The sequence below is a fragment of the Erpetoichthys calabaricus genome, chromosome 6 (genome assembly GCF_900747795.2).
Source record: "Erpetoichthys calabaricus chromosome 6, fErpCal1.3, whole genome shotgun sequence".
Lineage (NCBI taxonomy): Eukaryota > Metazoa > Chordata > Cladistia > Polypteriformes > Polypteridae > Erpetoichthys > Erpetoichthys calabaricus.
The window spans coordinates 3,539,200-3,565,744 of NC_041399.2; the positions used below are offsets into that span (position 1 = coordinate 3,539,200).

Consider the following 26,545-nt stretch of genomic DNA (forward strand, 5'->3'; position numbering starts at 1 on the left):
GGGGATCCTCTGCCATTCCTCCTTGCAGATCCTCTCCAGTTCTGTCAGGTTGGATGGTAAACGTTGGTGGACAGCCATTTTTAGGTCTCTCCAGAGATGCTCAATTGGGTTTAAGTCAGGGCTCTGGCTGGGCCATTCAAGAACAGTCACAGAGTTGTTGGGAAGCCACTCCTTCGTTATTTTAGCTGTGTGCTTAGGGTCATTGTCTTGGTCTCCAGGCTACAAAAAGGACATAACAGCACAAGAAAAGGTCTTGAAAAGAGCGACGAGGCTGATTCAGGGGCTATAGGGGTTGAATTATGAGGAAAGATTAAAAGAGCTGAGCCTCTACAGTTTAAGGAAAAGAAGATTAAGAGGAGACCTGAATGAAGTGTTTAAAATTATGAAGAGAATTAGTTCAGTAGATCGAGACTGTGACTTTAAAATGAGTTCATCAAGAACAAGGGGACACAGTTGGAAACTTGTGAAGGGGAAATTTCGCACAAACATTAGGAAGTTTTTCTTTACACAAAGAACGATAGACACTTGGAATAAGCTACCAAGTAGTGTGGTAGACAGTAAGACGCTGGGGACTTTCAAAACTCGACTTGATGTTTTTTTGGAAGAAATAAGTGGATAGGACTGGCAAGCTTTGTTGGGCTGAATGGCCTGTTCTCGTATAGAGTGTTCTAATGAATCTAATGTTTTTCTTCGCATAGAGAACCACAGACACATCGAATTGCAACCAAGTAATGTGGTAGACAGTAGGACTTTAAGGACCTTCAAAGCTTGATTTGATGTTTTTTTGGAAAAATTAAGTGTATATGACAGGCGACCCTCGTCTGGATTGTTCTAATATTGTGTCCCAACTAGCTTTTAGCAGACTAGACCCCGACATGCCAGTCTATGCCATGATGCTGTCATACTTGCATATTCTTAGACTTTCAGGCCCCCTGATCTTTTCCTCAAGTCCTGTCATCACACGGTCCTCAATGGTTGTCTTATCATTTGCCTGAAGTGCCTTAGCTTACAGGTTTTAATGTGGCTCAGCAGTTCACTTTCCATTCTTTCCAGCTTGCAGACTTGACGTACAGAGTATGTTCCTGGAATGCAATTCTACTTGTAGTACTCAAACTGAGATCTCACCAGTGAGTTCTATTGCATAAGCGTGAACTCCCTTGACAAGTACTGCACAGGGCAGGAACACCCTGTGCTTCTTAAGTTAACGTCCTTATAGCCTTGTTGGTGGCTTCTAATCATTGTCTTGAAGCAGCTGGTGACCAGTCCACCGTGATTCCCAGGTTCTTCTCATAGGTTCTGTATTCAGATCTCACATTTTTATTCCCTTCATGTAATACTTTTCATGTTCTTACATTAAAATGTATCTCCTGAATGCCAGTATTATGTCAGATCCCCTTTGTAAAAGTTTGGATGATTCTACTGTAGACCCTTCTCCATTCTTAAGTTGTAAGTTTGTATTGATGTTTCATTTGTATGAGCTTCACAAAACTACACTTACCACAACGACATTGTTATGGAAGTTAAGTAAAGATATTTCCTTACATGTGCACTATGAGCGAGAGGAAATGAAGTAACTCCCAGAAGTCACACAGGGGAGCTGGTTGGGGGGGGACTTGAACCTCTGACGTATTCACCCTTACCACAAGGGTTCAGACGTTTAAGGTGAACAGTGTAACAGTCAATAACAAGACTGGTTTTGTTTTTTTTTCCAGGCAATCTGGACCTCACAGGCCCCAAACAAGTTTTCAAAGCAGAGAATAACTCCTGGGTGACGCCTATTGCAGACCAGTTCCAGCTCGGAGTTTCACATGTTTTTGAATATGTTCGCTCAGAAACCTACAAATAGTAAGTAGGCTGTTAATTGTTCTTTGATTTGGTTTCACTTGCACCGTTTGATTGTATTGTCTGTGTGCAAGTTTTTGCACTAAAGATGAGCAGCAAGCAGTGATCCACTTTTTATGGGCAAAAGGAGTACCAGGGATGAAAATCCATGAAAGGCTTCCTGCACATTATTGAAACACTGCATGGCGGAGGGTTTTACAAATGGATTGAGGAGTTCAGAAATGGGCTGACAAGCATGAAGCACAAAGAAGCAGTGCATTCACGTCAACTACTGACAACGACATGGAGCAAATCCATACCATGAGACTGATGAACCGATGAGGATTTCAGCCCCTAGTACACCATCAGCCCATAAAAACCAAATCACTTCTCACCACTCTTCTCTGGTGCAAACAGACAGTGGAGCAGCCATGGTTAGAAACCGACAAGAGACACAGACTGATCAAGACCTGAACTTTACCACTGTGACCACAGGCACACCATGTTTCCACAAGTTCATGGGGAAAGTGTGCAGCCGACCCTAACAAAATTATTACAAAAGCACAAATAATTTTTAATATGTATTACTGAAAAAAACACTCAGAATGACACACACTAAAATATGACATTTGAACATTGTCAACCACGTGTTTTGGTGTTAGTTTCTTTTCTTTTTTTTTTTAATGATAGTCCTCTACAAACTTATCATTAATTAGAACATGGATTGTAAATTTTCTGTATCTTTGAAGTTTTCCATTTTAGCTATATGGTGACACGCATAGCACATTCAGTTATTTATGGCTCTGAAGATCACAGCTGCTTTCTTGCCTTTTGGGTGTTTGTGCAGCTGTACAATAGGCAATCAACTTAAAGTTTAGGAGATCACAAACAGTGACTGTACCTAAAAAAAAAAGTATTAATTGTCTTGGAATTTTTCATCTTTTATTATTATACTAGACAAAGAGCCCGTTTCGACAATGTAAGATGAAACTTGCACGAGTGGAATAGTAATAAGTATAAGCACCACAAACCTGATATAGGTGTATTGAATGAATGCGTAATTGAATCAGAATGCGTAATTAGGCCTCGAGCTGTAGTCGAAATCACCTTTCAGGCCATTTTGCTGCTGTAAATCCGCCGCCTGCCGCGATGTTGGGGTTGGATGTCAGTCGAAGTCGCCTTTCTCTTTGGATTTTTGTAGCCGTAAATCCGCCGCCTGCCGCGATGTGGGTATCGTAAAATTTTTCGGGCAGCTGCACAGAAGGCGACTGCACATTCGGCTTCGGACGGGAGTGAGTGAGTGAGTGAGTGAGTGAGTGAGTGAGGAGGCTGGCGAATTATGTATTAAGAAGTATTCACTCACAATGAGTTTAATTTGACTTTTTGATCAACAGAATGTCAAAGTGCAAGTAGATCTGCTCAAAGTGGTCTAAATTAACTACAAATATAAAACACAGAAAAATTGATTGCATTCACTCTCTTTACTATGACACCCCTAAATCATCCCTAGTTTTAGAAGTACCATCATTAGTTCAATGGAAATCACCTATCTGGGGTTTCAGTTGATTGTATCTGAAGGTCCAGCTTGTGGGAAGTCAGTATGGTGGTCTAACGTACACAATAAAGATAAAAGGACACAGGGAGCACAAGTCAGGGGAAGGGGACAAGAAAACATCCAAGTCACTGAATATCCAAGTAAATCGATCATCAAGAAATGGAACGGGTATGGAACAACTGGAAATCTGCTAGAGCAGGCCATCTATAAAACTGAAGATGATGAGTGAGGAAGGCCATCGAGAGACTTCACGCCAATATTTAATAGATGGCATCTCTGTCTTTATCTGCTCTGCCATTCCTCCTCATTCTTCATTGCAAAGCTCCTCGGACTCTGTTCAGCGGTGAATGCTTGTTCAATGAATTATTTTAAGTTTTATATTTATAACAAACTAGCTGTCCCCCGCGGCTCCACCCTCATAGTAGTGGAACAGGACAAACTTTAAAAATCAATAAACAAACGGGTATCACTAGCTAAGCGGAGGCAAGGTCCGCTCCAAAACGTGGCAAGAGATAGAACGACTCCTTTCTACTGACGTCACACTAACCTCCCCATATATACATGTGTTTGATATACAGTATTCATATTGCCATACTTTTCCATGTGGCGAGTTGAAGAACTGGTCCACGACAGAGATATCAGGAAGCCTCCAGTAATTAAATGCACAGTATCCAGAAGTGTTCTGCAGTACATACATATTGAAAATTTGTAAAATGGATGCTGTATAACAGGTCGTTGCTTTGGCTTTTAGTGTGTGTCCATACATCAACCCTGCGAGCAATCTACTCACCCACCCTTCTACTGCGCATGACAGCCAAAATAACTGCCCCTCAGGTATAAGTCACCCTGAACTTTAGAGCAGTAGGACAACCACCCTGAACTTTTCTGCACTAGTGTTTGAAAGGTTAGAATCACTCACAAATGTTCATGTTTTTCTAGGAATTAATACATATATGTGTGGATATTGTAAGAAGGACGCTATACAGCACCCGGCCCGGCACAGACTTGACACGGGAGGCACGTATAAAATAAAAAGACTCTTATTTTTCTTCAGCTGGATGGCACGTCTTCCCCTTGAACCCCCCAGCCATAACACACTCCCAAGCACTAAACACTAAAGTCAAAAACACTCCTCTCTCTTCCACCACCACTCCTCCACAGCTTTGTCCTTCTTCCTCCCGACTCTGGCCGTTGAGTGGTGGTTGCTGGCTCCTTTTATGACCCACCTGGAAGTGCTCCAGGTGCTTGATCACCTGTTTCCGGTTGCACTCCTGGGTGGGGCTGAAGATTAGTCCAGCTGGGCTCAGGGACCCATGCCGCGCCCCCTGGCAGCCACTCTAGACCCCAACAGGGCTGTGGAGAATTCCATCTCCCATGAAGCCCTGCGAGAGACTGAGGCACCACCCAACCCTGGGGGGCAGCCATCCAGCGTCCAGGGGGAGATACTGCACCATCCAGGGCTGCTCCCCCTGAATACACATCGAAGGGGCATCCCGGCTGGGCATGGGACCTGGCTGTGTGCCACTATATATATATATATATATATATATATATATATATATATATATATATATATATATATATATCACTAAGTCCATGGCAAGCAAGACGCAAGCAAGACCGAGCCCCGCCCACCAACAATTCACTAAGCAGCCAACCATGGCACACTCACGACAACAATTCGCGCGCGAGCGAAAGCATTTGCCAAGAATGTTTTCATTAATCAAGAATGTAAGTCGGAGGTTCGAAGAAGATCACATACCGTCGTAGTTCCGACCATAAACGATGCTGACTGGCGATCCGGCGGCGTTATTCCCATGACCCGCCGGGCAGCCAACCGGGTACCCAAACTCTTCAGGATAAAGGGAAAGATGACTGCAGCAATGTACAGAGACATCCTGGATGAAAACCTGCTCCAGAGCGCTCTTGACCTCAGACTGGGGCGACGGTTCATCTTTCAGCAGGACAACGACCCTAAGCACACAGCCAAGATATCAAAGGAGTGGCTTCAGGACAACTCTGTGAATGTCCTTGAGTGGCCCAGCCAGAGCCCAGACTTGAATCCGATTGAACATCTCTGGAGAGATCTTAAAATGGCTGTGCACCGACGCTTCCCATCCAACCTGATGGAGCTTGAGAGGTGCTGCAAAGAGGAATGGGCGAAACTGGCCAAGGATAGGTGTGCCAAGCTTGTGGCATCATATTCAAAAAGACTTGAGGCTGGAATTGCTGCCAAAGGTGCATCGACAAAGTATTGAGCAAAGGCTGCGAATACTTATGGACATGGGATTTCTCAGTTGTTTTATTTTTAATAAATTTGCAAAAACCTCAAGTAAACGTTTTTCACGTTGTCATTATGGGGTGTTGTGTGTAGAATTCTGAGGAAAAAAATTAATTTAATCCATTTTAGAATAAGGCTGTAACATAACAAAATGTGGAAAAAGTGATGCGCTGTGAATACTTTCCGGATGCACTGTACATACCCACACTCGCCATTCCCCGCGGCTCCGCCCATGTAGTAGTGAAACAGGACAAACTTTGAAAATCAATAAACAAAAAGGTATCACTAGCTAAGCGGAGGTAAGGTCCACTCCAAAACACAGAGGTAGACCGACTCCCCACTCCTGACATCACACTTCCCCCTCCCTTCGGCCCGCAACCTCTGTCTCGGATTAGCGCAAATATACGATTCTTCGCGCAATGAGAGAAGTTGCAGAATCAGCCGGAATGTTCAAGCAAATTGTAGTAAAAAACCCAATCTAAATCTTTTAAGTAGTGCCTTCGTTTGCTAGCTAAGCAGAGGTAAGGTATCCCGCGAGGCCCTGCCCTCTTCCTCTTAGTCTGCTGCGTCTCTCTCGGATTTTCCCAAATAAATCAGTACTGCAAGCAAACTATGATTCTTTGTGCGATGAGAGGTCGCAAAATCAGCCGGAATGTTCAAGCAATTCACAGTAAAAAAAAAAAAAAAAACGATCTAAATCCGTTAAGTAGTTCTCTTGTGAAAAGCGGACAGACAAGACGGACGTTGGATTTTAAACTGTATATAGAGAGGTTTAGTCAACTTTGCCAAGGTCTGTTTTCATTTTCAAATTAAAGAGTCTTTTTCTATTTATTAGTGTCCAAAAAGCCTAATGAAATCCACTGTGACTCAGTGATAAGAGGAGATGCTTTCTTGGCAGGATCGTAGCCCTTGGATTAATAGACCATTATTGATGGGGCAGCATATCTTGTCCAGTTATTGTCTTTTTTTTTTATACTTTCTTATAATAGGTTTATTTCATCTCCATCTCTTATTTAATGTGAGCAAATTGTTTTTAAGGACTTACTTTGGGACCTCCACTGAGAGACCCCCAGGAACAGTTTAATATGTTGCCTTTTACTGCCAGTGTAACACATCGACAATAGACAAGTTTGCTGAGGGTCCAGGCAGATGGAGTCACACATGTCAAGACTGTCTCAGTCTCCAAACAAACAAAAAGTAAATTCCACCTGCTAAGGGCACAGTGCACAGCTATAACAGATGGCTCCTGCTGCTGTTTTGGCAAAAATTGGTACAAGTCAGAGATCTTTTCTGGAAATGTTTTGTTTTTTTCTTTTTTACTGTGATGCAGATGAGCAGAGAAATGTCATTTTGTGTAAAATTTAGACCCAGTACCAGTGTGGCTGGCATTTTCTGGGGATGCCTTCAGATTATAGCGCATCACTCAGGAGTCAGAAGTCAGCTGTGACATCATAGTGCTTAGATAGACAACAAGTGTGCAGAATATGTAGGTGGCATTCTGTGAAGTTCATTGAATGGCAGCTTAAGCAAATGTAATGAAACTAATAAAACACCTTAAATGACACTGAAGTCAAATCGACCTGTCACAGAATACTCGCTACACATCTACAAGTAATACCTCTGGGGTGCTGCTCTGAACAGACATGGCCGAGTGTAATTAATTAATCATATTGTAACTTACTACATTAATAGAAAGAGTCATCTGCTACCCAAATGACACATGTTTAAGTTTTCTTCCACATTCCACCATGCCAGGTTAGAGAGTAGCCAATTATCTAAATTCACACACCCCTAGCATGTAGAAGAAAAGCCTGGATTTAAAAAAAGAATGCGAAAAAGTAGGGGTCATTTATATTGTAGTCCATGCAGCCTATTGGGTTTTAATTCATAAATTAACATCATGTTATTCTGTTTTCTGGTTGACCACATTCTCATTATTGAATACACGGTATCCTCTAGAGTCCCATTCAGGCTCCATGCTTGTCTGAGACAGAAACGCAAATCTCCTTGTGCCATATGTTAGGAAATCCTCTCTTAGCTTGCAAGGCTTTCTCTTCTGATTACTTTGCTTTCTGAAGTCTGTATCTTTATTCTGTAAATGGATGGATGCACTGGTGCGGGTTACAGCCGTACAAGTCTTTGAATAGAATCTTCTGCAATTTTTGCAACCTTAACTACAGAAGACAGGAGCCTGTATTTGTGTGCGGCAGTCAAATTAGCCAAAAATTTAGGTTTGACTTTTTATGTTAAATAAAGTAAATACTGAAATATATTTGAACGTAGGTTCAAAATTATAAGTGCTATAAGATTCAAGTGCAGTGGTTACATATGTGCTGCTTTTTATATCAGAAGGACAGCAGTCGTCAGTCAGTCATTTTATAACCCGCTTAGTCCTTAACAGGGTCACAGGGGTCTGCTGTCGCCTATCCCAGTGAGCATAAGGAACAAACCCTGGACAGAGTGCCACTCTGTCACAGGCAAAACAATCACTAGGGCCATTTCAGGATTGCCAAGTCAGTTAACTTGCATATCTTTGGCCTGTGGGAGGAAACTGGAGCACCAGGAGGAAACTCACACAGATACAGGAAGAACATGCAAACTCCACGGATAGCAGAATGTTACAGTTTTAATGAGAACAGGCCGGTCAGCCCACCAAGTGTGTCAAATCCTCTTCTCTTAGATTCTCCCAGATGACCCTGAATCGAGGTTTGAAGGTCCTATAAAAGAACGAGTCTCAACACACTGAAAAAGGTTTGGGGCAGCCTCCTGTATATTGTTCCTGGCTGTAAAAGGTATAAAGTTAACACAACAATGTTGCTTGTTTGAGTTCCCAGAATGAACTGAACTGATCTGTCAGAAGGGAGGTTTTATCTTCAACCTCTCCCTAGCCCAGGCAGTCATTTCGTCCTGCCTAAAATCAGCCACAATCATACCAGTGCCAAAGAAGTCTCCCATCACCTGCCTAAGTGATTATCGCCCTGTGGCCCTCACTCCGGTAATCATGAAGTGGTTCGAGAGACTAGTCCTCCAGCACATCAAGGACTATCTCCCCCAAGACTTCGATCCCTACCAATTCACATATCACACGAACAGATCCTCTACTCTGTGCTGAGCCATCTGGAGCAGTAGCAGAGCTACGTCCGGATGCTCTTTGTGGATTACAGCTCAGCTTTCAATACAATCATTCCTGACATTCTCATCACCAAACTGGTCAGTCTTGCCCCCCCCCCCAAGTCACATGTGTCTGGAGAAAAGACTTTCTTACCAACCAGCTCCAGACTGTGAGACTCGGCCACCACCACTCCTCCCTTTGCACACTGAACACCGGTACCCCACAAGGCTGTGTGCTGAGCCCACTCCTGTACTGTCTCTACATCCACAACAACAACCTCATCGTCAAGTTTGCTGACGACACCACAGTGGTCGGACGCATCTCAAAGGGAGACGAGGCTGCTGACGGAGAGGAGGTCCTGAAGTTGGCAGCCTGGTGTTCAAAGAACAATCTGGCTCTGAACACCAGGAAAACCAAGGAGATCATTGTCGAGTTCAGGAGGCACAGCACCGACTTAGCCCCCCTTTACATCAACGGCGAGTGTGTGGAGAGGGTCCATACCTTCCGGTTTCTCGGCATCCTTATCTCTGCTGACATCTCCTGGACAGACGACATAACAGCAGTCATCAAGAAGGCTCTGCAGCGGTTACACTACCTGAGGGTCTTCAGAAAGCACAACCTGGACTCCAACTTCCTACTGACCTTCTGCCGCTCGTCCAACGAGAGCCTGCTGACGTACTGTATCACAGTATGGTACGGCAGCTGCACCATGGCAGACAGGGAGAGGCTTCAGCGAGTAGTAAAGGCAGCACATAAGATCATCGGCTGCCCTCTCCCCTCCCTGATGGACATTCTCACCTCCCGCGGCCTCAGCAGAGCAAAAAACATCATCAAGGACAGCTGCCACCCTGGCTCTGATCTGTTTGACATGTTGCCCTCAGGGAGGCGCTAGAGGGGCATCACAATAAGGACAAACAGACTCAACAACAGTTTTTTCCCAAAAGCCATAACCATTCTAAACTCACACATGCACTGACTACACAGTCTGACCCACTGACCCCTGGACTTCCTTCTATCCATCAACTGTGGAATATCCAATATCTAAATGGTACGTACTGATAATAACTGTGCAATATCTGTATACTGTACAATATCATTACTCTCAGGGTCCAACATCCACTACTCACTGCACATGATCATCATTATTGTGCAATATTTCAATTATGTGCAATAACCCAATAGTACAATAGTTATTTATTCTTTCCATATGTATGTAGCGTCACAGAACTTTTTTTTGCAACTTTTTTGCAATTTTTTGCACCATTTGTTTGTTGTGTTCTACATATATGTCTGCACTGGAAGAGCTGCTTTTAATCTCATTGTACATGTGTGTAGTGACAATAAAAGTCATTCATTCATTCATTCATTATATACTGGAAACCGGAAATGATGTCATTAGACCGGAACAGGAAGTGACGTCCGTCTGGGCGCAGGAACAGGAAGTGTTTTTAAACCAGGCAGGTTTTCCCGTATTTGGCCTGCAGAGATAACAGTAAAGGGTTTAGAGCACCCCACCACCCCCTGGCCGGGCAGATGATCACCTTCACTTGGTCCACTTAGCTCGCTCCTAGTCACACGTGTGTGACAGTCCCTAAAGTTCAACTGTCAGCCTCACAATAGGTCATTTATTCTATGTGTCCGGGGTTCTTTCAATCAAGATTAAATTTCATTTTTTGCGTAATCCATCTTTATCAAGTTTTCGACCATGTCTCTGTATTTTTGTTGCAGAATTTATTTTAAAGTTGCAACTGGAATCTAAGAGGGCAATCCCAAAAGTAAGGTCTCCTATTTTTTTAGAAATACAAACAACCGTTTATGTTCTATAATGTTTACATCATTTTAAAGGTTAAAGACTTATTTATTTTTCTACATAATTGCCATTTCGGTCAATGCATTTTTGTAGACGCTGTGGTAGTTTTAGAATGCCCATGTCATACCAGCTCACCGCCATGTCCTTCGGGAAGCATTGAACCTCATCTTTCACCTCTTCGTCGGAGCAGAATCGCCTTCCGGACAAATGTTCTTTGAACTTAGGGAACAGGTGGTAGTCACTGGGTGCCAAGTCCGGACTATATGGTGGGGGTGGGTGATGAAGTTCCAACCGCCGATCTTTACGCATGTTTTCCTCAACCTTCGCGACTGTCTCGTCGGAAATTGACGGTCTCCTGCGCGAACTTCGCACTTGGTGGTAGCGTTCAACGGGAGCTCCATTTTCAGGGGCTGCCAAGCCAAGATTGAGCATCCCAGCGAAGCCGCACATGCTTGTTTGGGAGTGGAGGAAACACCAATCACAACAGTGTGGCCAACAGCCGTACGAACAGTTTCTCTACATCCCCACTGCTTTGGAGACCTTACTTTTGGGATTGCCCTCGTACTGTACTCATTTCTTTCATACTTCTTTCCTTAATTTAATTCCTACTACTCTCTCCCTATAATTTTAATTATTCCTTTCGTAAATGTAAACACTTCAATCATGTCCCTCTTTAATGTCTGTTTGCTGAAACTGAAAGCTCCAACTCCTTTGATCTCCCCTCATAGCTCGTAAATCTTGGGATCGTTCTTCTCTGGACTTTCTCTACCACTGCTGTGTCGTTTTTGTAATATGAAGACCAAAACTGAACTCGGCACTCCAGTTGAGGCCTGAAGCTGAAATGAAGATTCAAGTTAGCAATTTAACATTATGAAAATGACATTTGTGGAAGAGATGTGCAAAAACAGAGCTCTCAAATACCACAGCGTGTGTGGAGTAACACAGTGCTTGGTGAAAGAAGCCAAATGTCTGCAAAAAATTTGAAATATATTCAAATTCTATTCAAATAGTCACATTCAGTCTGACAGCACGAGTGTGGTGGCTTCTTCAAAGAGAGAACTTGTTTTTCTAAAATGTACCTTTCACTGCCTTTTCAGTTTCCTGCTTTGGACAAATATTTATTGTGCTTTTTTATCATTTGCTTATTGCTGTTTTTGTGTAAACCTGCAAGACCTTAGAAAATCTTGACAGCCCGAGCAGTTGAAGGTGAAAGAAAGGTAAATCAAACCTCATTGTTGTCTAATAGCTGACAAGTCATTCTCTGATAGAGAATTTCAACTTTGCAGAAGCTGCTGTTTCTGGAAACCTTTTGTTCTCATTAAAAAGACCTTCCAGCTTCAAATGAGGAGGAGGATAGAATTTGTTATTCTTTATTTCAGGAGTTTTGTAGCAACTTAAACTCAGATATTCACCTGCTTTACAGTGTGGACTACTTCAGTGCCTCTTCCTAAATATTAGGTTTGCATTCAGTGGTTTTTAGGATTTAAACTAATATGAATAAATAATTTCATTACTCCCATTTAATCCTTAAAAACCATGATCAGTATTGTTCATTGAAGGTTATATTTCTGTTGTTTTTTTATTATTATTATTTGTGTTTATTAATTGTCTGTTTCCATTTAGTGACATAAATAAATTCCAGTTTAAAATAAAATCCATAAATTAACTTTAGGTGGCACCAATGACCCTGCAGGTAGCACTTCTTCCTCAGAGCTCCTTGGGCCTGGACTTAAATGTCAGCCTGGCCACTGTCACTGTCTCTGCGGAGTTTGCATGCTAGGCCTCTACCTTTGTGGGTTTTTCTCCAGGACCTCCGTGTTTTTTGTTTTTTTTTTCACACATCCAGTAGGGACTGTTTAGAGTTGACAATTAACCAGAAATACAAAGGCTTTAAGAATGGCAGGTCAACTTGAAGTACCTGGAGGAGAAGTCCAGGCCACCAAGAAATACTCACAGTGCTCAAGGTTTACAAGTACTGTACAGCAATGGAAGAAGTAGCCTTTCCACATGTACTCCATTATACAATAGTTTTACCAGGGAGGTGTTGTGATTCAGTTGGGGTCCCCATTCCATTGGGGTTCAAATGCTGTTCTTCATTTGTGATTCTTTTGTTTATTGTCAGTCAGTTAGTTTCTATGTATCTACACTACTGGTGAAAAGTTTTAGAACAACTTTGGTTTTTTTTTTCAGTTTTTATGGAAGTGCACACAGTTTAATGTGTTAATGTTTCATGAATTCAAGGTATGGAACAAATAAACAATGGAGCATAAAAAAAATAAGTCAAAGAATGTCAATAAGCATGTAAAATTGTATTTATACTGTAGTTCACTGTCTTGCACCCCAAAACACAAGGCTGAGTCTCAGTACTTTAACAAAACCAGCTTTGTTCAGCTTGAAACGGGAGCAGCACGGTTGTAGCGGTATCTCGCACTGTCCTATACACAGACAGAGCAGTCAGGTAGGGTCGTGGCCAGGTTAGTGGCCAAGTAATAGTGTTCCTTGCATCCCCCATCGACGACAGGCGCTTATAGAGCGACCGTGATCAGCTCGTAGTTCCTTCTACAGCTCTCCACTGCAGCACTGTGAGCCTGCAGTTGCCCCAGCAATGGACAAGCAGTCTTCCACAGACGGAGCAATGGCGCTTTGGAACACACTTCGGTGTGTCGTCCTGCGTCAGTCCCAAAAGAGTTCAGAAAGCTCACAATATTTTTGATTCATCAAAGCAGCCACCCTTTGCTGATATAACAGCCAAACACATACGTGGCATTCTTTCTATAAGGGAAATGAAATATTGGTCTGAAAGATCTTCCCAGCACTGTTGCAGAAGTTCCCACAAATGTGTTGTACTCGTAGGTTGCTTTCCTTTCACCCTTCTGTGCAGTTCACCTCAGACTAACTCAATGGCATTGAAGTCTGGAGACCGTGCCGGTCAGTCCATGTTTTGAAGTGGACCTTCTTGTTCTTTTCTTTTAACATACTGTGTAGCTTGGTCACAGCCTGGAGGTATGTTTAGGTCGTTGTCTTGCTGTAGGATGAACTCTAAACCTATTAGACACAGACAAGAAGGAATTGCATGGTGCTGCAAAATGCTGTGGTAGCCCTTGTGATTCTGAATGCCAGTCACTCTGTGCATGTCACCAACTCTCCATCCAGCAAAAGAGCACCAGACCATCACACTTTCTCCTCCATGTTTGACCATTGGTGTCACACACTGAAGAACCATCATTTCACCAACTCAACACAGCATACAAACACCCTGCATGATGAACCAGAGTTCAAATTGTGATTCACCAGTCCATAAGATTTTCTTCCAGTCTGCAGTAGTCCACAGTTGGTATTTGAAGGCCCTGTTTTGTCCCTTTAAGGGACTGGTGTCAAGCTCTGGTCCTCGAGGGCCGCGTTGGCTGCATGTTTTCATTCTAACCATCTTCTTCATTTGTGAGCCGTTTTTACTGCTAATTAACTTCTTTTGCTTTAGTTTTCATTAACTTGACTCAGACCCCTTAATTGTCTCTTTTTCCTTAATTAGTAGCCAAACAATAATGAGACCTCAAACTAGTCACCATATGACAGAAAAAACAGAAAAATTAACAGAGTTGGAAATGTCTGCTGTGGCAGAATGAGAGCACCAACAAGCCATTGAATTAAATAAAACGGGTTTAATTAACAGCAAGAATCAGCTTCTTATTAAGAGACTGGTTGGAGTGAAAGTGGTTGGAGTTTGAAATCCCAGTTTAGCTGGTCATCTGTTGGCTCGTTTCACGTCTCATTTCTGTTTGGCTGCCATTTAATGAAGAAACAAATCAATTCAGAGGACTGAATCCTTAAAAACAGGGCTATTGAAATGAAGGGAAAAGGAGTTAATTAGCAGTAAAAACTGAACACTGATTAGGAAAAGGGTTAGAATGAAAACCTGTAGCCACTGCGGCCCACCAGGACCAGAGTTCGACACCCCTGCTTTAAGGAATGGCCTTCTAACTGTCACTTGCCCTGTCAAACCTGCAGCACAAAGTCTCCTCTTCACAGTAAAAACTGACTGTTGCTTTTATCGACCACTGAGTTGAGCTGTGCTTGAAGCTGTTGTGCTGTGAGGCCCTGTGACCACGCAAGCTGGTGACCCTCAGAAACTTGTCTTCTGATTGGCTTGTAACTTTGACTCTGTCAGATCTCTTCCTATCAGAGTTTGTTCCAGTTTCCAATTGCCTTTGGATTGTGTAGGACACCACAGGACTCACTGACACCTTGATATTTTATTTATTTATTTATTTATTTTGCAGTTTCTCTAAATGAAAGACCTTCACTTCTAAGAGGAATAATATTTTGTCTCATTTCTTTTGTTAACTGACATTTTCTTCCCATTATCATTGTCATATTGTTCAAGTAGTACTTCAGAGGGTGTAGTAGGTGTTCCAACTCTGCTTTAAGACAGACAGAGGGATTTTAAGTAATCAACAGAAGTTGGGACACCTGTGCAAATTGTTTGCTTCAACTTGCAAGGCTTCATTTACTTGAATGGCTGCAGAACATCTGTAGGTTGTAACCTATAAGTTGTTCCCTGAAGAAGGCCCATTTGTAATTCTGAAAGTTCCTTTTGTTTGTTAAACCAAACTTTACATTTAAACCTCTGCCAGTTTGCTGCTTACTTTTCCACCATTTTCAGTCATTCATTGCATTTCAACTGATTAAATTTGAAGAAAATCAGGAAAAACTGAGGTGTTCTAAAAATGTTGGTGGGATGTGTATGTATTTATTTATTCTTTTATTTTCATATGTCTTGTGGGTAGTTCCACATGCCCATCACCACAAAGTGTTGACCTCAGCAGTGCAGAGGCGGAGGAAACCCCACAGTTCCTCACAGTTCAGTGAATGCGTCTGTGTTGCTGAGTGGCGTTTGTGATTATTCCGTGCTTTGTGAAGTTTACTCGATTTTTTGACCTAATACTCAGTTTTTGACTTTGTATTCTGGATTTGTATACTGGGACCTGTTTGCCTTGGATTGCTTTTGACTTTTCAGGCATTCCCTGCTGTGCATTTTCAGCTCTTTGGAACGTCACTGTATTTAGGATATTTTTTATGTTATCTTTTTATTTATAAAGACAGTTTGCTGCCCAAATCCCTACTAATCGGAGTTTGACAGTTCCCCCCCCCCCTCTAGTGGTCATTTTGAGAACGTTTGGGAGCTCTTTACTTCATAACAGTAGGTAGGTAAGTATGTCTGGCACCACACACGTCAGTTGTGGTCTTCAGAGTGGGCTATTGAGCCAATCTTAACTGTTGCCTGTAAGGCAAAAATGAGTCAAAAGAAAAATTGATTTCTTTACAGAAGAGTTTTACTGAGTCACTAAGTAAATTTGCCCTGTACTTCCATATCAATGAGATAGTACATACTTTCTGTATAATGTCTTGGTGTGCATTATTCACATTGCATCTTTCATCATGCATCAATGTAGGTATTCATGTAGCATGAACTCTGTACTAGCATATGCATTACATGTGTGCGTGCATTGAAGTTAATGTCAGTGTGGGAAAAATTAATTTACATAAAATCATCTTGGCTCCTACTGGCAATGAGTGCATCTCACAACAGACAGTCAGTGGTAATCGCAGCACAGCAGTACTTTCTGGAAGACGTGACACCTCCTTTGCTTCCTTGTGTAATCCTTTAGAATTAGCGGACGCCTCTGCAATATATGACATAGAATCAGCATGCTATATGCATGCTAGGGGCTTGACTAGTGGTTTGTAGTTAAATAAACAGTACATCGAGAGCCATTAGCTTTAGTTAACCTGTAATCATAGTTGTGCCAGTATATAATCCAGTAAGACATTTGAAGTCCTATTCAAACAAGAATGTAGACAAATAACAGTGGAACAGAGGAAAAATAAATTCTACTTAATAGAGTTATAATACACTTCTGGAGTGCCTACAATTATATTGGTAAGTATGTTCAGAGTCTAACTAACCAAAGCTAAGTGTCCATCCTCTGGTAGCTTTTAGAATGTTTACTGGCATTGCCTTCTGCTATCCATCCAGTGGATTCACAAAGTCTTCAGACACCTTCACTTTCTGCACACTTTATGGTGTTGTAGATTTCATTTTAAATGGATACGTTTACCATTTTTGCTGTCCAGTCCACAGTCAATATCCCATAATGACAAAGTGAAGGCATCTTTTCAGAAAGATTTACAAATATATTAAAAATCAAAAATTTTATTTTTTCCTTTATATTAAGTACTAGCAAAATACCCGCGCTTCGCAGCGGAGAAGTAGTGTGTTAAAGAGGTTATGAAAAAAAAAGGAAACATTTTAAAAATAACGTAACATGATTGTCAATGTAATTGTGTTGTCATTGTTATGAGTGTTGCTGTGTTTTATATATATAAAATACACACACACACATATAAACATATATATACATATACATATACACATATATATACATATCTACATATATATATATATATATATATATATATATATATATATATATATATACACATCCACATATCAACATATATATATACACATATATACACACACACACGCTTTATGGGTGATGATTGTTTTACTCTTTTTATCTTTATTTTATTTTATTGTAGAATCAACTCCTATCTGCGCACAGCAGGGCAGCCGTGGGCAGATGCGTATGGTGTATTCACTCCATGTTATCGTGCATTGCGCTGTCAGTGGTATTTTGATAAAAGAATTTGAACAACATATAAGAAGCATATAAATTATTAAACAGTAAAACATTAACATTTAAGAAGTAAAGTTACATTAAGTACTACTGCAGTGCCTTCGGGTATACCTCATTTTTTGTTTGCCTATTACATGCTTAAATGTATACATTTTTTGGTGCACCTACCCGAGAACACACGACATATAACCGAGCGTGGGAGAAGCATGGATTTTAAACACGCGTTGAGTTCATCTGCTGGTCTCCCTCGTGGAATAACTGGTAATGTTTGACTAAAATCTACAGCGAGTAAAACGACATTACCTCCTATTTTTTTTTTTACGATCTCTGAGATCTTGCTTTTTTCGGTTCAAGGCTTCATAAGCTCTTTTATGTTGTATGGTGTACTTATCCCAAACCATCATCTTTGAATGTTGCAAGACTTTCGCCTTGTATGTAGATCGGGGTAATTACATTCATTGCATTCCTAGTCTGAATCACAATCTGATTGTATGGGTGGTTACCTGGCACTGTAGGGTTGCCACCCGTCCTTTAAAATACGGAATCGTGCCGCGTTTGAGAATGAAATTGCGCGTCCCGTTTTGAATCAATACTGGACGGGATTTATCCCGTATTTTTTTTATCATTTTTTTTTTTAAAGCAGCGTCTCATGCAAATCATCCCACACGCATTTTATGAAGATGCCTCCTTTCCTAGTTTTGATTGGGTAATACTTGATGTCATCGTTAGTTTGATTGGTGTTTTTAACTGTCCAGTGAGGAGGGCGTGTCTTTTAAGTACAGTCTGCAAAGTGTTGGCACTGAGATGTGGCGTCAGCGCCATAGTTGAAGCCCCTAACGTTGCGGTCAGCAAGTCGGCTAACATCCACCATGTGCCGTCTTTCAGTTGCGAGAAGCAGATCATAGAATGGTTGAAACTGTTGCCCCTAACGTTGCGCCACAGCGTGTGGTTCGTTTATACCTCGTGTCTTCTCATTAAACTTTTATCTCGCGAATATGTTATTGCAATCCGCAGCGGGAGCGTTTCTATAAACTTAATTTAAACTTACGTTTTACACCGTGCTTTGTTTCCCTTATGAACATGCTTGTATGCTTATCTCGCTCCGTTCTCAATTGTTTAATTAATTTTTTTCTCTTCGCTGTTTGCGGCTGTTCCTCCATTTCCCCCTACTTCGTTCTTTTATCTCGCGAATATGTTATTGCAATCCTTAACAGGAGCGTTTCAATAAACTGATTGAAAATAGTTTTGCATTTACCTTTTTAGTAAAAGGCGAGCTTTTAAGCCTGAGAAATCACCCCGTAAATGCACACATTTAATTGGACATGTGTTAATATGTATGATTACACAGTATTAAAAGACAGTGAACAACGTCAGTTACCTTTGTTCCCGCGTTTGATAAAAGGTGAGCTTTTAAGCCTGAGAAATCACCCCGTAAATGCACACGTTTAATTGCACATGTGTTAATATGTATGCTTACACAGTATTAAAAGACAGTCAAAAATTAACGTCATTTACCTTCGTTCCCGCGTGTGACTCGTGCTGTAAATGTCTTCCTTGTTTTTAGTTCACGTGATTACGTAGGAGGCGTGATGACGCGATACGTGACTCCGCCTCCTCCATTACAGTGTATGGACAAAAAATATGTTCCGGTTATGACCATTACGCTTTGAATTTCGAAATGAAACCTGCCTAACTTTTGTAAGTAAGCTGTAAGGAATGAGCCTGCCAAATTTCAGCCTTCCACCTACACGGGAAGTTGGAGAATTAGTGATGAGTGAGTCAGTCAGTCAGTCAGTGAGGGCTTTGCCTTTTATTATTATAGATTCAGACCCTTTGCTGAGCCCCTCCAAATTGTGCTCAGGTGCCTCCTGTTTCTTTTAATTCTCCTTGAGATTTGTCAAGAACTTCAGTGGATTCCACCTGTGGTCAGTTAAATTGCTTGGACATTATTTAGAAAGCCACACGTGTACCTGTGTACAGAAGGTCCACAACTCAGAGTGCATGTCAGGCCAAAGAACTGAGTGGTCCAAGGACCACTATGTAGACCTCCATGATCAAATTGTGGTGAGGCACAGATCAGGGCAAGGGCAGAAAACAATTTCTGAAGTTGTGAATTTCCCAAGGAACTCAATAACAGTGAAATGGAAGAAGTTTAGAAACAACAGGACCTTTTCAGAGTCTCAAATGCAGTTACCAGGCCAAAAGGGCCTTGGTCAGGGAGATGATGAAGAACCTAATGGTCTCTCTGACTTTGCTGAGATGGGAGAACCTGTTGAAGGGAAGACCATCTGAGCAGCACTCCTCCAGTCAGACAGAACACAGACAGAACACACAGTAACACAGAAATGTGTTATTTCTGTAGCACATTTTCATACAACAGTGAAGCTCAAAGTGCTTTACAAGAAGACCAAGAAAAAAGTTGCAAGAAAAGAAAAACAATTAAGATGAGGCAATAATATTAAAGAATAAGTAACAACAAAGGTCAGATGGACGCAAGGACGGAAAAAAGTAAAAAAAAAAAAAAACTCCAGACTGGAGGGGAAAAAAAAAAACAAAATCTGCAGGGGTTCCAAGGCCAAAAGAACTCAGTTCTCTTAGTTTTCATGCTTCACGTGATGAAGTTGGTCTCGTGGAAAGCTGAGATTCCCAACTTCATTAGGTCATCACAGGTGGCTGCATGGTGACTTGATCAGGTGGCGGTGGTGGTGCAAATTGGCACCACAGGAGAACCGGAAAAGAAATAATTCTCTACCCATATAGCCTGTTAGCTACATTTCAATTGTATTCCTATGAAAAAACCACATTCATGTTTTTTAGCAGTTTTTTAAAATGTTCCACTGTATTAGCCTGGCATATCTTAATTGGTAGGTACATAGCAGCAAAAGGCCATCTCACCACTTCTTTTAAGCTTGGCTCTTGGAATTATTAGCAGACTTCCATTCAAAGATCTAAGGTTACGATTTGGAGTGTATGTGAACAGGCATTCCAAAATATCGGAAGGGGCAAGATTATTTAAAGCTTTATAAGCCATTAACAAGCATTTTAAAGTCAATTCTAAATTTGACGGGTAACCAATGTAATGACACTAAGATTGGTAAGATGTGCTCGAATTTTCTTTTTCTAGTTAAGATTGTTGCTGCTGCATTCTGCACTAATTGTAATCGGTTGATGTCTTTCGTAGGTAGTCCTGTTAAGAGTGCATTTCAGTAATCCAGTCGACTAAAAACAAAAGTGTGAATTAATTTTTCAGTATCTTGTAAAGTTATAAGAGCTTTAACTTTTACATTATTCCTTAAGTGAAAAGATGAAATCCTTGTAAACTGGTTATTATGTGATTTAAAGTTTAGGTCATATTCCATGATTACCCCTAAAGTCCTTACCTCCGCCTTGACTTTTAAAGTTTATTTCTAATGCCCTTGCTATATCAATCACTACAATTTCTGTTTTCTCGTTATTTAGTTTGAGAAAGTTACTACTCATTCAGTCAGAAATGCTGTCAAGTCATTGAATCAGAGAGGCATGAGCATCAGGGTCATCAGGCGCTATTGATAAATAAAGCTGTGTGTCATTCGCGTAGAAGTGGTAGCTCACTTTGTGCTTTGAGATAATCTCACCTAATGGAAGCACAGAGATTGAAGAGAGCAGCGTACCCGGAGTAGATCCTTTTGGTACACCATATACAATATCAGGGGTCTCTGAAGTACAATCACCACAACAAATTAAAGAATTTTCTACTTTTTAAATAAGACTGAAGCCAATTGAAGATGCTGCCAGAGAGGCCATCCCCTTGTCTAAGGCAATTTATAAGAATATTGTGGTCTATGGTGTCAAATGCTAAACGCGCTCTAAGAGAGCAAGAACAGATAAATGGCCTGTGTCTGCAATAAGCCGCAAATCACTTATTAATTTAACCAGTGCGGTTTTTGTACTGTGGTTTGTTCTAAAACCTGACTTAAACTTGTCAAGAATAGAATGTTTATTCAAGTAGTCATTCTGCTGTCTAGTTACTGTCTTTTAGAATATTTCTTAAGAAAAGAGAGAGAGAAGTTAGGAACGCGCACTGATACAGGACATTGCTGCACCCACCACATGAAAAATCAACTCAGGATCTCAGCTTAGGACCCAAGGGCAGCCATACAACGGGTGACACCTCAGCACCACACCAGTTCAGATGGAATGGAACCAATGTGAGGTTTTTTATGGTTTGCTGGAGTGCCAATTCTGCCACCAATCCCCAGGTTTTTCCCTGCAGAAGAAAATGCCTGCAGGATGAAGATTAACATCATACCCGGGTTCGGAGCAATTGCTGGTTAAGGGCCTTGCTCAAGGGCCCAATGAAGTAGAGTCGCTTTTTGGCATTTACGGGATTCGAACCAGCAACCTTCCGATTGCCAGTGCAAATCCCTAGCCTCAGAGCCGCCACTCTGCCCACTTAGGAAAAGCAGGTTAGAAATTAGTGTGACGTTGTCAAAGAGAGTGGAGTCACAGTTATTTTTCTTGGTCATGGATTTAACAACTGCAGACTTTAGATAGTCAGGAAAGACCCCCGTATCTAATGATGAGTTTACTATGTCAAGGACACTATCAATAAGGACATAAGCTTGTTGGCATTGGTCAAGAATTCAGGTGGAGGATTTCAATTGAGAAATTATTCTCCGTAGTACAGGTCGATCTATTCTATTGAAAGAATTTAACTTGCATAAAGGGCATGCTGGGATTCAATTGGATTTACGTTAGCGGGATTTACAGTATTATTCTAATATTTATTTTGTGTTTAAAAATATAGCAAAAGCCTCACAGGTTTCACTAGTAGTTTTTAGGATGCATTCCATTGAGTGAGATGGGTTTAGAAGACAATCAATAGCTGAGAATAAAACTCTTGGATTACCAGCAATATCATTTATAATTTTAGGGAAATGAAAGCATGGATCCATCCTGCCCTGTATCAACAGTTCAGTCTGGTGCTGGTGGTGTGATCGTGTGGGGGATATTTTCTTGGCATATTTTGGGCCCCATAATACCAATTGAGCATCGTGTTAAATGCCACAGCCTAGCTGAGTATCGTTGCTGACCATGTCCATCCCTTTATGACCGCAGTGTCCCCATCTTCTGATGACTACTTCCAGCATGGTCAAGCACCATTTCACAAAGCTCAAATAATCTCAAACTGGTTTCTTGAAAGTGACAATGACTTCACTGCACTCAGTGGCCTCCACTGTCACCACATGTCAAATCAATTGAGCACCTTTGGGATGTGGTGGAACAGGAGATTCACATCCTGGATGTGCAGTAACTGCATGAAGCTATCATGTCAATGTGGACCATCATCCCTGAGGAATGTTTTCAGCACCATGTTGAATCTAAGCCACAAAGAATTAACAGCAGTTCTAAAGGCAAAAGAGGGTCCAACACAGTCCTAGCATGGCGTTCCTATTAAAGTGGTTGGTCAGCGTATTTGGACATATCAAGATTTGATCTTCATTTAAACAGCATATTTAGCTAAAGGAGATGTAATTGAAAATGAAAACAATGTAAATGTTACTTTGCAATAATTTATTCACCAAAAAATGAACAGGTATGCCATTTCAGCTGTGGAAAAACTATGCACACCATTGGCCCTATTATCTAGTATTGCCCCTCATGTCAGTGTTTCCAAGGTCTGTCTACCAGTCTGTGACATCAACTGGGAGAATGTTCCCCCCACTTCTCCATGCAGCTGTGCAATGTTTAAGGGGTGTCTTGTGTGCGCATCCTACTTCAGGTCCACCTTACTGCATCTCGATTGGGTTCAGATCTGGGCTTGGACATGGCCTTTCCAGAACCAACCATTTCTTCCTTTTCAGCCACTCCACGGTAGATTTTATGGTCTGTTTAAGTTCACTTGAAGGTCTTCTTTTGGTTGAACTTCATTCTTCTAACAGGTGGTCTCACATTATCCTCAAGGACCGGCTGCTGCAATGAAGCATTCCTAGTTGACTCCATGATGGTGAGCTGTCCAGTGAAGCTGGGTCTTTTACTTTAGGAGACAGCAAAATGTAAATGTTGAATGACGTTTGTTTTATTATATCCCATTTATATGTAGATGCTGTTTAAATGAAGATCAAATCTTGATATGTTCACATACGTTAAAAAAGAAAAAAAATCATGGGTTATACTTGGGCATCCTACACGCATATGAAAAAGTCATGAGTAATGTGAGAGTAATGTCTGATTTTTCATTTTCTCAAACAAAGCACTTAATGGCTGAACTAGGGCTTGAAGCTTAAGGGTAAGTTTTTATACTTACTGATGCTGACTTTCTAATGGAAGACGGCACTTAAGCACTCTGAACTCCTAGGGCCTTCATTTAGATTCATCTAAGCAAATGGTAACATTGTCTCCTTTGCTGTGCTTATATTTGTGAACTAAGGTATAGATATCATGCTTTTTGTGTTTTAACTTCTACGCTGTGTGCGTGCCTAGTGAAGGCATAGGCCTCCGTCTTGTGTGTTTTCTGGTGGTTCTGTGTATACTTTAGTAAACGATGTGAACACTCATGTGCATACAGATCATTTTAGTTTAAAAACGCCATTTTTAAATGAAATCTTGTTAATAATAATATATTTTATTTACTAGGGGGTTCACCCCCTGCTCGCCAACCCCTCCAGCCTGTGCTACGTGCCAGCCACTTCACGTCTCTGCTACTCGCGGTCGCTCCTCCGAAACCTCCTCTTAAACGGTGACACAATGGGAAACAAATAGTTTTTTTTTACCTCCTCTTTGCTCGATCAGCTGCTGGCTTGCTGCTGCTGCCGTGCCGTGTGATCTTCATCTCGCATGGCGCTTCGAACATTTAAAAGCCTGTACAGCGGCTGTCCTACTCCTTATCTTTTATTTCCAGCCCTGGGCATGGTTAAATCTCTTGGCACAAAGTCTCGTCTCATGGGACGTGATTTCTTGATATTTTTTAGTTTGTAATTTAAAAACGGAATAAGAATCTGAAAATCTAATAACATCACATTAAAGTTCGATAAACTCGGAAAAGAATGATACCAAACATATATACGTGTAGGTTTTAAAATAAGCCGATTTAAAGTTTGACATAAAAAGTCACATAAAATCATTGCACTTTTAGGCTTAGGATTTTATATACAGTGGGGCAAAAAAGTATTTAGTCAGCCACCAATTGTGCAAGTTCTCCCACTTAAAACGATGAGAGAGGCTTGTAATGTCCATCATAGGTATACCTCAACTATGAGAGACAAAATGAGAAAAAAAAATCCAGAAAATCAAGTTGTCTGATTTTTGAAGAATTTATTTGCAAATTATGGTGGGGAAAAAAAGTGTTTGGTCAATAACAAAAGTTCATCTCAATACTTTGTTATATACCCTTTGTTGGCAATGGCAGAGGTCAAACGTTTTCTGTAAGTCTTCACAAGGTTTTCACACACTGTTGCTGGTATTTTGGCCCATTCCTCCATGCAGATCTCCTCTAGAGCAGTGATGTTTTGGGGCTGTCACAGGGCAACACGGACTTTCAACTCCCTCCAAAGATTTTCTATGGGGTTGAGATCTGGAGACTGGCTAGGCCACTCCAGGACCTTGAAATGCTTCTTACGAAGCCACTCCTTCGTTACCCGGGCTGTGTGTTTGGGATCATTGTCATGATGAAAGACCAGGCCACGTTTCATCTTCAATGCCCATGCTGATGGAAGGAGGTTTTCACTCAAAAGCTGACGATACATGGCCTCATTTATTCTTTCCTTTACACGGATCAGTCGTCCTGGTCCCTTTGCAGAAAAACAGCCCCAAAGCATGATGTGTCCACCCCCATGCTTTACAGTAGGTATGGTGTTCTTTGGATGCATCTCAGCATTTTTTCATCTGACCATATGACATTCTCCCAATCCTCTTCTGGATTATCCAAATGCTCTCTAGCAAACTTCAGACGGGCCTGCACATGTACTGGCTTAAGCAGGGGGACACGTGTGTCACTGCAGGATTTGAGTCCCTGGCGGCGTAGTGTGTTACTGATGGTAGCCTTTGTTACTTTGGTCCCAGCTCTCTGCAGGTCATTCATAGGTCCCCCCGTGTAGTTCTGGGGTTTTTGCTCACCGTTCTTGTGATCATTTTGACCCCACGGGGTGAGATCTTGCGTGGAGCCCCAGATCGAGGGAGATTATCAGTGGTCTTGTATGTCTTCCATTTTCTAATAATTATTCCCACAGTTGATTTCTTCACACCAAGCTGCTTAACTATTGCAGATTCAGTCTTCCCAGCCTGATGCAGGTCTATAATTTTGTTTCTGGTGTCCTTTGACAGCTCTTTGGTCTTGGCCATAGTGGAATTTGGAGTGTGACTGTTTGAGGTTGTGGACAGGTGTCTTTTATATTGATAACGAGTTCAAAAAGGTGCCATTAACACAGGTAACGAGTGGAGGACAGAGGAGCCTCTTACAGAAGAAGTTACAGGTCTGTGAGAGCCAGAAATCTTGCTTGTTTGTAGGTGACCACATACTTACTTTCCACCATAATTTGCAAATAAATTCTTTAAAAATCAGACAATGTGATTTTCTGCATTTTTTTTCTCATTTTGTCTCTCATAGTTGAGGTCTACCTGTGATGAAAATTACAGGCCTCTCTCATCTTTTTAAGTGGGAGAACTTGCACAATTGGTGGCTGACTAAATACTTTTTTGCCCCACTGTATAGAGAGTAGATATAGCTCCTTTCCTAAGTTCAAGGCGTTTTTAGTGTGGACGTAGCCTTAACCTGAGTGACTCATCAGCAGTCGTTCAATAAGGGTACAAAACAGGCTGCCTGACAACATTTAAGAGCCAGGTGTGCATCGTACAATGTGCTTCCTTTATCATTTCATCGTTTGTCCTCACAAGGGGAGAATAAAGTAGTCACCACAATACAACTGTTCACCACAATTTTCAGGCATTTCTTCAGATAGCAAGCATAAAACACCATCCCTTAATAATAATAATTCATTAATAATTCATTACATTTCTATAGCGCTTTTCTCAGTACTCAAAGCGCTATCCACACAGGGAGGAACCGGGAAGCGAACCCACAATCTTCCACAGTCTCCTTACTGCAAAGCAGCAGCACTACCACTGCACCACCTGTTTTATTGCTTAGTGAAACATAATAATAATAAATCTTATTTATATAACACCTTACCAGTGCTCAAGGAAACATATAGTGCCTTGCACTAGTATTCTGTGCTCTTGAAGTCCAGCACCTTTCTCTATTTTTCAAAAAATGCACATATTCCTTTAATAA

At 41.4% G+C, this 26,545-nt stretch overlaps 1 protein-coding gene across 2 annotated transcripts in view; it reads left to right on the top strand.

The window, feature by feature from the left end:
• Nucleotides 1-26,545, top strand: part of rsu1 (Ras suppressor protein 1) — a 346,780-nt gene that overhangs the window by 264,178 nt on the left and 56,057 nt on the right. For both annotated transcript variants that reach the window (XM_028803367.2, XM_028803366.2), the window contains exon 8: nucleotides 1,713-1,845. In XM_028803367.2, the coding sequence (XP_028659200.1) occupies nucleotides 1,713-1,845 (133 nt within the window). The remainder of the gene's footprint in view (nucleotides 1-1,712; nucleotides 1,846-26,545) is intronic.